Below are 17,616 nucleotides of genomic sequence, written 5' to 3' on the forward strand. Positions count from 1 at the left end.
ACTATATACATTAACCACTCTGTTTCTCTTAGACTTGTGGTTATGCAAGGGTATGTAAGACAGAAGATCACATTTATATGTAAGACAGAAGGTCACACTTCATCAGCCAGCTTCCTTGGTTAAGAAATGCCTCTAGTCTGTGACTAAAAACGAACCATTTGTAATAAAAACTGACCTCCGTACCTAACCCCTGCCCTCGGAAGACTTTCAACTACGAGTGGAGGCACTGCCTCCAGCCGGCTGAGGGCGCCGCTCCCGCAGCCGTAGCGAGGCCGAGGCGGGGCCGGGAGACCGCACCGCTGTGGCGGGCTGGAGCCGGCGGTCATGGCGGCGCTGCTGGAACACGAGAGCCAGATCTTCCTGGACCTCTTCCACCAGGACGGGCTGGTGGTGTGCGCCCGCGGGCTCGGGATCGACCGCCTGCTGCTGCGCTTCCTCCGCCTCTACAGTGAGCCCGCCAGCCTGGTGCTGGTGCTGAATACGAGCCCTGCCGAGGAGGTGAGGGGAAAAGGAGGAAGGAGCGATGGAAGCGGCTGCCCGGGCCCGAGCAGAGGGTGCCCGCCGGCTGCTGCCGCCTTGGAGATGGGGTTTGGCGGCTGGGGGCTCTTCCGCGGCGATTTGGCGGGCCGCGACGGGCCCTTGTCACTTCTCGGGCCGTAAGTTAGTATTGCCTGCTCCCTGAAAAAAAAGAGCTGTTAAAATACAGTGAAAAATGCAAGATAAAATTTTCAGGGTACTTAAGATCCATCGAGTGTCAGAGGCTTGTACTTTCTTAAATATTATCTAACTGCTATTGAAAATACTAATATTTCTAAGTGAAACCCTGAAAGGGTTTGAAACTTAGCAAACTAAAACATCAAAATAAAACATCACCATAATTCTGATTTCCTTACCTAGTATCTTATACTGTCATGTTTTTATGTGGTTGTGGACAGCTCTGCAAAACTAATGAAATAAGACTAATTGCAATTCTTTTTGTATCCATTTCATCAGTTGTCAGAATGAAGTCTGTTGTGGTTTTACTGCATTTGTTTTAGGAGTATTTTATTGATCAGCTGAGGTCAGACGGAGTTGTTCATCTTCCTCGGCGGGTTACCAATGAGGTTGCAAGTAACACTCGCTATGAATTTTACACGCAAGGAGGAGTTCTCTTTGCAACAAGTCGAATCCTCGTGGTAGATTTCCTTACTGACAGAATTCCGGCAAACCTCATTACTGGTAAGAGCTTAATGAAGTCAAGCCATGACTGAAAATACATAATGTGTAATTCTTTGAAAGAGTCCGACTGACTGATGTTGAGGTTGAAGAATTTTTATTTATTTTTTTTTACAGAGACTGAAGTAAAAGGAACAAATATGTAGGTTTTTGTTTGTTTGTTTGTTTGTTTTTTAGTGGTCATCTTTGCTCTAAACTTGTTTGCATTATTTAATCGCACAATTTGAAAACATCCACATTCTTTTTAGGTAGTGAGTAATATCCCTGTATGGCTTTCTGATATCAATAATAAAATGGAAAACAATCAGCAGTTAAAGTATGCCATGACGTAAGAAACATGGAAATTCAGAGTGGCTGCATTGCTTTCCAAGGAAAATAACTGATTATACTTGAGAAAATAGTGTCCAGAATACTCTCAGTAAATGGCCCGTGATTGAAACTGATTTTAGATTGCATATTTATCAACCATGCACACTTGCTGGTTTTTGCGTTAATGAATTAGTTGCGATGATTTTTCACATTAAGTAAAATAACAATGTCTTACTAATCATCTTGTAACATCTTGAATGCTGTCTAAATAACAATATTATGAAATAATGTTGTTAAAACTTTTTAAAGATTTTTGGGCATAGCTTGTGACTTTATTTGTTGTTGTATAGAAGTTACACATGAAAGATGTTCCAATTGTCTTTTTCTCTAATGTTCTGGTTCCCCTCTCCTCCTGACCTCAGTTGTTCTTATGTTTTTGTCTAAGCTGGAAACCCTCTTACAGCCTGGAGAGCTAGTAAAACAGATGCCTGAAAGTATAGGAATATTTTACTGGTATATAAATATTAACATCTTTATAATGTTTAAATGCAATAGAATACTAACTGTGTAGAAGAATGTAAGTTTTTGCTTCATAAGCTGTATCTCCTTCCTTTTAGTCAACCTTTAGAACCCAAATCTGTGAAACAGATTGAACAGCTTCATGCTAGGACAAAAGGACCTAGACTTGTGTCAGTTCTGTTTTTTCCAACTTAAAAAAAAAAAAAAGTTTCTGGGCACCTCCTTCAATTTCTGTTCTTCCCGTTGGCTCCTTCCTGTTCACCTTTCCCTCTTATCCTGAGGAAATACAAAACAAAATAAAACAAAACACATCTTTGGGTTTTGTGTGGATGAAAGGAATAAAAAACTAAAAAATTTTTTTTAAATTACTGATCTGAAATGACACAGAGTTGTTATGCTCGTCGTAATGCCACTGGAGGTCAGTGTGACAGCAGTTTTTACAGACTTCGTTTAAAGTTTGGGTAATGTGCGTTTCTATTGGAAACATACTATGTGTGTGTGACAAAACCAACAAAAGCTTGTAATAGTGTTTCTTGAGGAACTAACAGCAAAAATACAGTAAAGTGTTGGTAAGTGTTAGAAATCCTGTTTATAAAATCACTGAAGAATCACATGTGAATGAACAGCTCATAAACTCGTAAATTCAGCAGAATGAAAATAAGAAATTATCGCTGCAATGCACAAGTACTCCTAGTGGTTTGGGCCAAATAGAAATGCTGTAGCAAATAGTATAGTCTCATAGTCTCATTGGCCTGTAACAAACTCTCTGTCTCCTGTAATATCCATTCAGTCACATCTTGAGAAGCTTGATGATATTCAGAAATGAGTGTAATTGTTACTATGTCCTGAAAAACATGACTTTGTGAGAGAAATGTGTTAATACTTTATCCATCTTTCAGTGACTTGATCATGAATGATTAGCAGTTGAATGAAAATCCTTTTCATATAGATGCTTTCTAATTTACAAAACAAAGACATAGCAAAATCAATGGCTAGATGCTGAGATGAAGAAACTTGCTGTAGAAATTAGATGCACTGTAAATTTGTCAGCTCATCAAGGTACATAATGAAGCCTTTGTTTGATGTCTTTTGCTTCCATTTTCGAAAGGCATTTATTACTCCATTGAAGCTGTGAACAGGTAAGTGTCACATAGGCCTTGTCTCTAGGGGCAGAGTGGAAAAAATACAATGTGCTATTTTACACAATTAAGTATGAGGAAGAATAAGCCTTGGTTTTAAAAGGTTTTGGCTGAGTGAAATGTAAATCCCAAAAGTGTTTACATCAATATGCTTGATGTAGTTCAACTATTGTTTCATTTCTCTGTACTAAAATGTGTACGATAAATCTTTTTTTCCTAATACCCATAGCCATTAAGAAAAATGTTGGTGTAATCACTCAGTTTAAGGTCCCTTCCGTCCTCAAGTGGGAATATGTTCACAGAAGGGGGGAAAAAGCACCAGAAATGTTTTTAGAGGTTCTTTGAGTATCACAAATACTTGAACTGCTATCAAAAAAAGCATATTTGACAACTCTAACTACAGAACTTGTGTAATAAAAGAATTCAAAACTCACGGTCTTGAACTTATCAAACTTGTGTTGCAAAAATACTGTTGCATCTTGCATTTGCTCTTCTCCCTGTCAAAAAGCATGAATTCAAGTGTTCGAGTTTTTCTTTAAGAGTAAAGAATTTTCGAAGCTGTTAGGTCCTGCCATTTGAATGCAAGCTTTTTTTGGCTCAAGATGCATCATTAACCCAGCTCTGTTACTGGGAGATTCCATGGTACTGAAACTGAGGAATCACTTGGTTTGAACTCATAAAAGTTTGTTCAGTGTCATTTTAGATTGAAATTCCTATTGTACTTTATTTAACAAAAACAGAAGAGTAAGACAGACTTGGAAAATGTATACAGTATTCAAGTTCTCTTTACTACTTTGTAACTTGGAAACCTTTTATTTTGCCAGGCATTTTGGTATACAAGGCGCACAGAATCATTGAGTCCTGTCAGGAAGCATTTATCTTGCGGCTTTATCGCCAGAAGAACAAGCAAGGTTTCATTAAAGCTTTTACAGATAATGCGGTCGCATTTAACACTGGCTTTTGCCACGTGGAAAGAGTGATGCGAAATCTTTTTGTCAGGAAACTTTACCTGTGGCCAAGGTAAGATACTTCTTTATTTCATTGAAATCTTATAATTATTAAGGTTGCTACTATGGATTCCTAACAAAATGAGGTTTATGTAGCCAAACTGCTTATCTCCATTCCCTATTTGTATTCTGGAACTAATTTCATTCAATTTGTGACAGAATATATGTCACATACCTAAATTTCTATTTTCGAAAATAGACTCGAATTAAAACTTCAGGAGGCTGAACCTTACAGTATAGCTGTTTTTTTTAGCCAGTAGAAATCACAGCAGAAAGTGATAAGCTAAATAGCTTAAGAAAAACATAATTTACTGAACAGATAATTTAAACCATGAAGTAACAGGAACACAGTCTCACAGTTTCACTGTTCATAGAAGTATATTTTTTTCTGATTGTGGCGAAACTCTATGGATATTTATTTCTTTGTACCAGGTTGTGTTTTGTTTTGTTTTAATTTTCCTTTTAATGTATGTGGTATATAAAGAATATTTCTTGATGACTGATGGAAACCAAGCTGCCAAGTTTGTGGCATGCATTAAGTCTTCCAGGAGCAGAGCCTGAAGTAGGACTGGGCAATTCAGCTGATTACACATTCAATGCTCTTGCTTTGAGCAGGAGGTCTGCCTATTTTTTTTTTTCTGTCCAGTCTAGAACGTAGATCTCATGTACTCACGCTCTGCGTTATAAACTCTATCTTTTGGAATTACAAAGATGCAGAAATGAACAACACAAAGCTCTCTGAATTTTCCTCCTTGCCTTCTGAACCATGATAAGACCTGAGGGTGCAGCACAAAGTAAGGAAAATGCTCATTGAGTTTCAGAGTTCTTCAGACATAGTGTTCTTCTCCGTGCCTTATTCTGTTCGTAAAATCAGCTGGCACCTTTGTAACTGCGTGGTCAGATTGGCTTACAGAGGCTGTGTTGGAACAAGGACCTGCTGCTTATCCAAAGCTGGGGATGTTAAATTATCTGCCAGCAGATCCATGTGACTCCAAGGGATTTGTGAGCCCATTACATTTTCTTCCTTATGAGGTTTTTGTTGTTGTTGTTTTTCCTTTGAGGTTTGTTACTTGTAATGATGATGTGGAATCTAGTGCAGTAGTTCTCCATGGATCAGTCACCATAGCTACAGACTCACATGCCTAGAATGAGAACAGTCATAATCATGAAATCATCAGATGGTTTTATGAGACCATTCATAAGACTGCAGTCTTTGCATCTGTAGAAGTGGATTCATCTTGCATTTAGCTTACTTTACATTTAAATCATTTGTAACTTTAGTTTATATGATCTTCTTTATAATTACGGTATCAAGCAAAACATTCATGTGAAACCTAATAAGCTGTTTTTCCTCATAGATTTCATATAGCAGTGAACTCATTTTTAGAGAAGCATAAACCTGAAGTGGTGGAAATACATGTGTCAATGACCCCTGCTATGCTTGCTATCCAGACTTCAGTCCTGGACATTTTGAATGCATGTTTGAGAGAGCTCAAACGTTACAATCCAGCTCTTGAAGTAGAAGATCTATCTTTAGAAAATGCTATTGGTAAACCTTTTGACAAGGTAACTATTTTGATTGTTTTGATATGCCTCATAAAGGAACATAGATCTTCAAACTATCCATCATGCAAACAAAAATATTATTTATAAAATAAATAAGTAACCAGCAGCTGATGTTATGGTTACTAGTAGGATTTAGTATGATTGAATTGAATATGATTGAGTGAATTAGTATGATTGTTCGCCTTTCATTTGAAAAGTCCCTATATCAAGAACATCCTGATCTGTGGTTGGTGTAATAATATAATAATAATATTATTTAGAGATAGGTATGTATTATTGCCTCCCCCCATTCATTTGAATTTCATACCTGTATTTTCTATTTTCTTTATTAGGAGAAGCACTGTAAAGCACGCTTGTGTAAATAATATGCACATGCATGCATCTGTTGTATTTTTAACCATCGTATATGTCCATTAACTGTGTGTGCAGTGTTATAATGGACAGATCCGCAACATGCTTGGCATGCATATGCTTTCTGTAGGGTAAAATCATAAATTTCAACCACCATAGCGAAATACTTATTAACTGATACTTACCATTGATGTGAAGCCTTCTGTACTTGAAAAAATCTGGAGGCTTTTATTCCTGTGGCTTTCTACGTTGTGTATCTGCATCATACTCGTCTTAATTTGAAAATTAAATTACATTTTAATGTTTTCTATTTGCTAAATAAAGAATGCTAAACACTAAAGGCATAGGCCAGTACCTGTAAAATAAGATTTTTCCTTTTTTTTTTTTAACTTATATTACCTTTTTTTTTTCTCTTAACATAGAAAAGAAAATATGTACTGAAAGCATTAAATTATATATAGCTGCTAATCATTGGATTGCATGTATTTGTTGAATTTATGACTTTACATAATAGCATCTGTATTGTAACTTCGCAAAAAATGGTTACTCATCAAAATAAATGTCTCACCATCACATCTGGACTTGGCTATTTTTTATCCCAGTTGGGATAAAAAGTGGCAAGTGGCATTTCCTGTAAAGGAAAGTAAGGGCATTTCTATGTTGATTAGTATAGTAGAAGTCTGACATCCTGAATTTTCCAATTTATATTTCTAGACAATACGTCACTACTTAGATCCTCTCTGGCATCAACTTGGAGCTAAGACAAAATCTTTGGTCCAGGATTTGAAAATACTACGTACTTTGTTACAATATCTAACTCAGTATGACTGTGTCACTTTCCTCAATCTTCTGGAGTCACTGAAAGCAAGTGAAAAAGCTTTTGGTGAGAATTCAGGTAAACATTGAATAACCATACAAGTTAATGCATGAAACAGAGAAATGATGATATTTTTAATTAACATTCCTAAACATATGAAGGTATCTAGTTAGGTTTTATATAACCAGCCATATGGGCGTAGGTTTTTATTGACAGATAATGCTTTCATCTTCCCACTTAACTGCTGTTAACAGCATGAGACTTGCATCACATTTCTGTCTTTTATTAAGCTAGTAATTATATAGTAAGCAGGTAGCACAGGTAATCCAGATGAGAGATGTGAGGCTATTATTGGAAATGTCTGAAGCATGTACACTTCAAATGTCAAACAATTAATGTTTTCTTTTTCTCTTTAGGTTGGCTGTTTCTTGACTCCAGTACTTCAATGTTTGTAAATGCTCGAGCAAGAGTTTATCACATTGCAGATGAGAAACTGAATCAGAAAGGCAAAGTCTCTGGAAACAGTGATGTAAAGAAGGAAAATGGTACTGATCGCTCCTAATTTTAAGTTTGAGAGTGCAACACGATTTCAAACACTCTGTATATTATTACTTATGCTGTGTTTTTTTTACAAGATCTTACACAGCTCTAGACCTCAGTCTGGTAGCTGGGATATATTGAGACATAGTCTTTGTTCAAAAAGCATACAATAAACAAAAAAAACAGTCATGATCAAATAAGGCATTCTTCTCAGCTTACTCAGCTGATCATTGGGAGAACTTTTATGGATTGTTACTGAATTACATAGATTTCAGCTTGATCTTTTGCATTTTATATGAAGGGATAAGAAGCTGCCATTACTATATATATATATATATGTATGTATGTATGTATTTTATTCAAGAGTTTCAGAATTGAAGAACAAGTCAATACTTTAACTTTTTTAGTTAAAGTTAAAGTTTAGTTAAATGATTCATTAGAGCGTTTTTCCCCGTTTTTAATGATTCTGTAAGAGTGCTCTCCTACCTGATCAGCAAAACAAGTCACATATGTAGACTGTTGAATATTGTACTTGCCAACAACCATCACAGCATTGACATTGAACCACTAATTTAAAGTTCTGAAGGGTATTTTGGCTGTAAAAGCTGCTATGTTTAATCTTTGTTTCAGAACTGAAAAGGGAATTGGTGCTAGAAAGTAACCCAAAATGGGAAGCTTTGAGAGAAGTACTGAATGAGATTGAAAATGAGAATAAGAACAGTGAAGACTTCGGTGGTCCAGGTGAGAAAATACTAAATGAAGTAAGTTTTCACCGTACATCTGATTTTCTCTTCTATTTGACTTTTGAGAGGGATTGCTCAAATTCTTTACTGTGATTATACTAAAGAGCTGGTTTGAAACAGTAATTTATAGACTTAAGACAAAGTGTTTTATATACTTGTATTCTCACTGGTAGGATAAATAGTTCTAAGACAATCATCTATTCAGTTTATCCCAGTGCAAATCAAAAGATCTCATCTGCTGTGGTCTTCATTCTAAATAACGAGGCAACTTGTACATGTTCCAGTCTTCTACAGCAGTTAAAGTAATGCAGAAGTAGAACTGTTTCATAGCTTTACAAGCTGTATCGGTCTGTTACACAGTTCTCCCTGAACTGTTCAGACAAGCGCCCTTGCTTGGATTGTGGAGGGGCATGGAGCTGCAGATGGCTAGAACTATAGTAATTGATGCTCAGGGTCAAAGAAACAGAAGTTCCATCTATTGCCCATTCCATCTCATACATTTTCTTGGGCACCTAAAAATCGCTTCTTCAGGAGATGCAGCTTCTTGGGTAGAGAGAAGAAGGCGAGTGTGTTTCTAACTAACCGTGTTGCTGCCTTTCCTATTTTAGGACTTTTCATCCCCTTAAATTTCACCAAGTTTTATTTTAGGAAATAGCAAGGGTAAAAAAGTGCCCTTTTCTCCCACCCACAGTGTTCTGACTATGGATAAGAACTGGCACTCTAACCTAGTGTTGTAGGAGTTTATCTGAGTCAGCTTGCAGAGAATTGTTATTCAAGGCCCACAAATGTCAATAATACTGTGTGAAACATGTATTTTTTGGACTCCCTAACACAGCTGACAAAGGCTGAAAACTAAAACAGTCTCAATTAAGTCCTTTCTTATCCCACATTTAAAAAATAAATAAAAAGAAAGTATATTTCTTCTGAGTATATTTCAGCCCGTGCTGTATTTGCTTCATTTCAAATGGTCAAAAGAAAAAACTTACTGTTTTAGATAGTGTAAGACTAAGGAATGCTGAACTTTTATTAACCTTCTCTAATCTTGGTTTAATACAAACTATGATGCAATTTACACTCCCTGGAAGTCCAGAACAACTGTGACCACCAAGTGTAAAAGGCATTTGGTAGGCACACTTCTAGGATCATTTAAAACAATTTGCTCAAGATGTCTTGTAGCTGGATTAAAAGAAGTACATCATAACAGATTATAAACATGATATTGTTTCTTGACTGCAGGGCAAGTGCTTATTTGTGCCAGTGATGACCGAGCTTGTGCACAGCTCAGGGAGTATATTACTGATGGAGCAGAAGCCTTTTTAACGAGACTGTATAATAAAACCTTCGGAAAGGATGAGAAAGCTGGAGATGTGTGGATTAAGGACAGAAAAGCTGTCAAGTCCAAAGGAAATTCCAGACCAGACACAGGGCCTCAAGCCAAAAAAAACAAACTCGCAACTTCTTCAAAACAAAATAAACACAAGAAGCAGCAAGACCGGACTATAATCCAAATGATAGGGAAAACTGAGGAGGAAAGCAAAGAGGAGCTGGATGTGGAAGATAACAAAGAGTTAAGCAGTAGCCAAGAAGGCAGTATTGATGAGACAATTCCTGAAGATTTCCCTGTGAACTTACCTTCAGATTCTTACTACGGTATTTTCAAAAACCCACTCACAATTATTCATCCGTTGCACGGTTGCAGTGATCCCTATTCTCTCACCAGGGTACTGCATGAAGTAGAACCAAGATATGTTGTGCTGTATGATGCAGAGCTGACTTTTGTTCGGCAGCTGGAAATCTACAAGGCAAGCAGGCCTGGAAAGCCTTTGAGGCAAGTGAACTTGGTGATAATCAAGACTGTTCTTGGTCTAATTTTAGTCTCAAATGAAAAAAAAATACCTATTGTGCACTTCTGACAGTCAAGGCACAAAATACATCTAGTGAGTTTCTTAAGCTACCTTTTAATTCCTGATTAGCTTTCTTCTTAATTTTAAACAAAACTATGTCGAATGTAATTGCAAGATAATTTTTACATCCCACTAGGTATTTAGTCCCTTAATAACAGAAACACACTTGTAATAAAATGTCCATTCTATAAAAGGCAGTTTGTTCTATGTAGAAGATAAGATACCCCCATGCAAACACACGATTTGAAGTCTTGTATGTTTTGTTGTTTTTGTTTTTCTTTTTTCCTTTTCCTTTTTTTTTTTTTTTCTAAATCAGGACAATTGCAGATTGTAGTTTGTTATACATAGTCTTCTGGGAAGATTTTAAAAATAGTAAGAAAGTAACTTCTTCGTTATATTTGCTTTGTGTCTGACCGAAATCTGAGTCTACCCTGGTTGAATCTCAAAATTTCAGTAAGCCTATTTTTCTTAAGAAAAAAGAGAAAAATGGATATAAGGTTTTTTGTTGCTGAGTCTGGAGCATTTTTGCAGAAAAAAAGATGATGTTTTCAGCTTACCTTTTTAAGGCAAATATCAACTTTTCAGGCACTTACTGCTACTACTAATCTTAAATACCATTTTTTGGTGTCTTTTTTAATTTACTAAATAGTTCTGTGGGTTTTTTCCCCTCTAAACATACAGGGTGTATTTCCTCATATATGGAAGCTCAACAGAAGAACAGCGCTATCTGACAGCTCTGAGAAAAGAGAAGGAAGCCTTTGAAAAACTCATTCGGTAACAAAATTAACCTTTGTTACTAATTTCTTACATAATTCCCTTAAGTGCTCACATTTCAAATGGTGAAGTTCTTAACTGTGTGAAGGCTTTAGGTAAACTCCTAATTCAATTGCTTCTTAAAGAGAATTTTCTTATCGATGGGGAAAAAAAAAACAAAACCTTCCTTTGCAGAGTACCTGATATTTTGGCTTTTTAATATGAAATTTCAAAGACTACCCAGTATAACTGGTACTTTTACTTGATTGTTTAAGATTCTCCTTTTGAGAAACTACTGAAAATGTGTTTTTGTCTGCAGGTAACCTATGTTGTAAGGTATTTCGAAGGCTTTCATGACTTAAGTAGTTTTCAGGACCAAACCAGTTATTTTCTTAGACTGCATGAGATAATGTCTTCTCACTGGGTTATACTCGTAGTACTAGTCATTAGTTCTTTTGTTTTATGTGCTCTGTGAAATTCAAAAAATATAAAGAGATGCTCAGAAGCACTACAAATTGAAAATAAAAGTTCAGAATCTAGCCCAAACAATCTGGAAATCCTAATGAATTGCGTTTCTAGTCGGGTTTGCAATTAGTATTCAACTACATGTAATTTTACATCTCAGTGAACAGTATATGTTATGAAGTATTCATCATATATAATTGCAATTTTTCAGTGATTCTTTGTTTGTTGTTCCTTAGAGAAAGGGCCACTATGGTTGTTCCTGAAGAAAGAGAAGGAAGAGATGAAACAAACTTAGATCTTCTGAGAGATGCTAAACCTGCCTCTGTTTCCACTGACACACGCAAAGCAGGTGAGTGGTTTCTGAAGCTGGGCTCGCAGCTCTGAGCTGAGGCTTGTAACCTATTTTGTTTAAATCCTGTCCAAAGCATCTGGGTGGTAGAGGCACGTGGATTCTACAATCCTGATGGAAAAGAAGCATTACCTTAGTGCATCTCTCGCTGTCGTTCTGAAATAGCAGTGCAGTATGTTTTTTTGTTTGTTTGTTTTGTTTTGTTTTAAAAAAGAAATTATAGATTAAGGAAGTATTTTACCATTAAGACAGATACCATTTGGATTGTTTCTGGGCAGCCTGTTGCCTGTAATGAGGTGGAAAGACATTAAAACATTAAAACTGAAGTCTACAGAAAGTCAAGTGATGTGTTTTGTTCTTGAACTAGTCAATGTTTGGGACTTCTTATCTTGGTGAAACAGATTACCTGAATGAACAACTGCAGATCATGTATTTGTCTTTCTTTCCAATAAAGCATCTTTTTTTTACTTTTGTTGCATTTCTAACCATATTTTTGTTCCCTTCTTCTGATGTGTACTGTGTCTTCATCTTTACAGCTTTGCCTCTATTTTTCTTAGTTGTAATTTTTTTAAATCTTGCTCTTCATTACCATATGCTCTCTAATCTTTGCTGTGATGTCTTTCGTCACCTCAATGCTGCGATCTTTTCATGTGTCCTTTTACAGATAGATCTATAGAAGTTGAAATATATCTTCTACAATGAAATGCCATATTTCTATGGGAAACAGCTGGAAATAAAAAGCAGCAGCTTCATTATCTGATTTTGCAGGAAACATTTTAAACATTTTCTTCACGTGTTTAAGTAATTTTCCTCTACAGTTTAATATATCTTGTCACTACACAGCGTGTAGAAGGTAACATGATAGTTCTATTAAACTGCAGAGCATACTTCATAAACTATAGTATATAATGTGGCAACTCATTTGTCTTTAAAGTTTAAAATTAAATAAAGTCTAGATTTATTATACTGCTGAATTTGAGGTATAATGTGAAAGGTGAAGTTCATCCGTTACGGAAGTGTTGGCATCACATGGGATAACTAGAGTTGGAGGTCATGTGTTAGTTTGGTTAACTCTTTATTTTGCTCTTCAGGTGGACAGGAACAGAAGAGTACTCAACAAACTATAATAGTGGACATGCGGGAATTTCGTAGTGAGCTTCCATCACTGATTCATCGTCGTGGTATTGACATTGAGCCTGTTACTTTGGAAGTTGGAGATTATATCTTAACTCCTGATGTCTGTGTAGAGCGGAAAAGTATCAGTGATCTTATTGGTTCCTTAAACAATGGAAGACTGTATTCACAATGCATTTCGATGTCCCGTTACTATAAGCGACCGATTCTTCTGATTGAATTTGATCCTAACAAACCTTTCTCCTTGATTCCACAAGGTTCTCTACATCAGGAGATTTCCAGTAGTGATGTTACTTCTAAACTAACTCTTCTTACACTCCATTTCCCAAAGTTACGTATCCTGTGGTGTCCTTCTCCCCATGCTACTGCCGAACTGTTTGAAGAGTTAAAACAAAACCATCCACAACCTGATGCAGAAACAGCAATGGCTGTAACAGCAGATTCTGAAACTCTTCCCGAGTCAGACAAGTATAACCCTGGCCCTCAGGACTTTCTACTAAAAATGCCAGGTATTAATGCAAAAAACTGTCGTGCCTTAATGAACCACGTAAAAAGCATTACAGAATTAGTGACTCTGTCAAAGGATAAACTCTCTGAAATTTTGGGTAATACCATCAATGCCACACAACTGTATGACTTTATTCACATGACCTACAGAGAGGCAATATCTAAAGAAAAAAACAAAAGATGACTAATGGAACTGAACAACATAAGTTGTAGATGAGCTTTTCTCACACAGGACTTCGGCAAGGCACATGAAATATTTTAACAAATGCCCTCTATGTTAACCAACTGTTTCCTGCTAATGCTGTTCCATCAGTTTTAACATTTAATTATTACTGTAGGCAAGCTTTATGAGGAAAATAACATTTTAATGGAGACACACAAATACTTTTTATTCTTCCTATAGCACTTTAATAAATTCTATATTAGCACTGAATGAAATAAAATTCTTCATCAAGCCCATTAAAATTAAGTGCTAAGACTAATTGATAGAGGTGTTTTCTTTTGAAAGCTATGTCTTGTTAAAGCAAAAAATGTACGTTTTGATTAATTGTGTCACCTGATGCATCATATCACTTTGCTTTTGTTGTTTTTATTATTAATGTCTTGCTTTTTTGAAACTGCCAGTTTTCCACTGACAGTGGTGGAGCTGTTTGAAACACATCATGATCGCTTTCCAGGAGTTTAACTACATGTACTTTAGAAGAACATACTTGGAATCAATCATGAATTTTAGAACTTCATCATAAACATTCATCACAGTAAACTGTAATTGTATGGTATGTTGTCCATTATATTTGCTTTCTTTACTAGAAGTTATAGTCATTTTTGACATTCCAAAATTGATACAGCTCTGTCTTACTACATCTTGTAAAGTGCATTCCTTTGGTCTTGATTGGACAGTGTGGCATGTCCATGGTGGCACAATACAACATTATTCTCAATGTGCCTTATTTATACTTACAAGATACTTTACTTTTCAGTCAGTTTTGATAGCTCTTTCACCTCATTCACTTTAAAGCAGAAATATAGGTATACAACTGGGACAATTCTTTTATACCAGAGAATATTTCCTCTCGTATAATGCAGAAGTTTTCTGAACGTCTTAACAGTTCTTCCAATATTGTCTTATTCCTATGTCATATTGCACTTGCATTTTAATATCTTAAATAGACCATCTGTCAATAAATTCAGTAAAGCTATTGTCACTTGGAAGGTATCTTTTAGCATTCTATGTAGCATAAAGCAGGGAGAAGACATGATTTTTTTTAATAGTTTGTGAAAATGAATGTTGTTAAAAACAAGTATTATGCACTGAGCTTTGATATGACAGCTCTATAACAAACTGCAATTGCTAAAAGATGGGTCATTACCAATTATTCTAACGTATTCATGTTGGCTGTTTACAAAATCTTGTATGTCATGACTTGCATATATATATTTGTAAGATTCTAATTCTAATGACACATATGACTTCTATAATTAAAGGAGAAAGTATTAATTTTTTGTATTCAAGTTCAGTAAAAACTGTATTGTGTACTTTAAGATTTAAAGTATGCTGTGCATTTTAAGTGTGAATTATGAATTTGTTAATTTATAGTCTTGAGCTGTGACATATTTCCAACGTGAAGATTATTCTGCAGGTGCAAATTTCAGTATTAAATAGATCAATAACAAAATTTAAATTCATTAATTTAAACAAATGTAATTTAACATTATGGTAATTGTACATACGTGTTGTTTCTGATTTGTTTGTATTGAGATCTGAACATCTTTTATGTTTAAAGTGTAGCTGGGATGAGGGTTTCTGTTGCCCTGTATTCTAATTTATTTCGTTTAATATAGAAGGAAGATTTTCCATGAGATTTTCTTATTCAACGCAGTAAGGTCAGAAATATTTGGTGTTGAGAATGCCATTAAAGTGGTGCTAAGAAAACAGAAAGTGGTACTAAAGCGTAACTATCTTGAATGCATGTCCTATAGAGCTTGGTACAAAAAAAGAAGCTGAACAACCTTTCCAAATATGTATTGTTCATTAAGATATTAACTGTTTATTTGGTTTGGTTTGTTTGTTTTTGTTGTTGTTGTTTTTTTCCAGATATATTGCATGTCAGCTTTGTCATGCAATGTTGTTTGTTGTTTTTTTTTTTTCCCTTGGATTTGTGTAAGGTGAAAATGAAAGGTATGTGAAGAGGTTAAAAAAAAATTATAGCTTTGTTTTTTATGCTAGATCAAAGTCATAAAAGCAATCAATAAATAATTAGATTAAATTTCATTTTGTTTGTGTAGAATTACTGTGATTTTTTTTTCTGTTGCATGATTTTTTCTTTAAATTGTACTGCAATTATTGTATGGCTTTATTACTTGTGAGCGCTCTTATTTTATGAGGTTAGATTACAGTTTAGGTTATAGTAATCTGTAAATGCAAGTCAGTGGTTTGTCCTTCTGGGGCAGTAGGTACTAATTGTGAACAGATAGGGGAGATACCTTGTGTTGTGAAACCCCTTAATGCTGAAATAACCAAACCACTGAGTCACACTTCACCTGTATGCAGACACAACAAAGTATTTTGGGTAAATAATGAAAATCTGTATGATGTCTTCCCTGGCCTTAGAGTGTTTTTTAGCTTGCTTTCATCAAAAGTAAAGAAATTTTGCATACGTTGTCATTGCTTTACTTTTATGTTTAATTGCCGTTACTGTTAGGTAGTTTGTGCTATCTAAAAACAAATAGACACTTAATACATGAAACTGCCGTGATTTATGCAACGTTTGGAAGTTAGCAAGCTGTTTGTTTCTGAGCTTTCTCCTAGGCTTTGCTTGCTCAATGTTTCTTGTAGAGTAACAATAAAAACAAAATCTCTTTGGAACAAATGCAGCTTATATTGGCAAACGTTATTTTGCACAGGATAGGTTGTGTTGTAGTTTGCATGTTTAAGTTATCTGGTTATCCAGATACTATTTCCAGTAGTGGTGACACTTGCAGTTTCTAGCTACAACTGCCAAGAAGGCCTTTTGCTTGCCCTGTTGTCTGAGCAGTTCCCTAACCAAAACAAACTTTATCTTCAAAATGACTTTTTTCTGTATGAACATGTAGGGCATTTCTAGTCCCAGCTATATTAATTGCTTTAAAAAAAAAAAGTTAAATATAAGCCAGCTGCAGAGAAATCAGTTTATAAAACATACAGCCATACTGTGGAAAAGCAGCGACTTCTAAAAGAAGTGCAAAAGTTTGAATGCAAATATTTTTATGATTGTGAAGCTTTTTCATTTGCAGACTGACAGCACAACCATAAATAATTTTTAAAAATAAAAACATCTGTCTCTGAAACTTTCCTTAGTCATCCAGAATTCCACTTCTGTGACTGCAGAATAGAATTCAAAAGCTGTCATAAAAGTTACTGAATTAATACATTTTTGTTGTGCCAAACAGCATAAAGAAACGTAAGAAGAGGCTTGTTAAAGAAACTTGTCATGCATTGCTTAACCAATTGACAGTTTTTATTTCAGGCTCCATAAATTGTGTGCTACCAAGGGTTACAATCTTTTTGTAAGTGCTGTTCTAGGAAGAAGTTCTTTTTAGCTCTTACGCAAAGATAGTCTAAATTAAATTAATATTTAGTTGATCTGTTTTCTACAGTATGCAGTATTAAGAAATGCAAGTAGAGTTATAATCTGAAAAAATGAGAAATTATTGCTACAGGATTTCGTAATACTTTGTAATTATATCACATTTACTCTTTCTTGATATAATAGCAAGAATCCTGGATGTTCCCAGAATTAACACAAGCATAAACCTGTTCTGTTGTTGTTGTTGTTGTTTTTGATATAAAATCCTTAACATCTACTTGACTGATCTACCTTCTTAACTTGAAAATATAAGCACTGGCAATATATACAATCAAACTTATGGATAATTACTGTATACACTTTTTCCTCACTTTTTTTTTCTTTAAGTCATCCTCTCCAAAACTTCTATTATTGAATAGTATTTCTAAATATTCTGTTCCATGGTTGGCTAGCAACCTAGTCAAGAATAGTCCATAAATGATGAATGCGTTTGCCAGTCACGTTTCTCATTTCTGTTATTCTCTAGCTTATTCCAAAGTTAGCATGAGAAATAATATCCCTCATCTATAAGATATGGGGGAAGAATTAAATACAAAGAATCTCTCTTAATGTTTATCAGTTAAGAATGACTTAATTGCTAACAGTAAGTTTGGTGAGACTAGTAGTGTGTAATTGTTAGGTAAATCTCTTGTAATCTGTAGTTGGTTTGGTCTGTTTATTTTAAATCAAGAT

General features: G+C 35.3%; 1 protein-coding gene across 1 annotated transcript; it reads left to right on the forward strand.

The window, feature by feature from the left end:
- Window positions 1-324: 324 nt before the first annotated feature.
- LOC311215020 (DNA repair endonuclease XPF-like) lies at window positions 325-13,502 on the forward strand (the record flags this gene model as incomplete). Its single annotated transcript, XM_084295967.1, has 11 exons — window positions 325-498; window positions 1,038-1,218; window positions 4,007-4,202; window positions 5,548-5,755; window positions 6,821-7,001; window positions 7,340-7,468; window positions 8,094-8,204; window positions 9,443-10,034; window positions 10,792-10,884; window positions 11,565-11,677; window positions 12,769-13,502. 11 exons carry the CDS (start codon window positions 325-327, stop codon window positions 13,500-13,502), a joined length of 2,712 nt encoding a protein of 903 aa, XP_084152093.1.
- Between the last annotated feature and the right edge of the window lie 4,114 nt (window positions 13,503-17,616).

Source organism: Netta rufina (genome assembly GCF_964035555.1).
Source record: "Netta rufina genome assembly, chromosome: 15".
NCBI classification, from domain to species: Eukaryota; Metazoa; Chordata; class Aves; order Anseriformes; family Anatidae; genus Netta; species Netta rufina.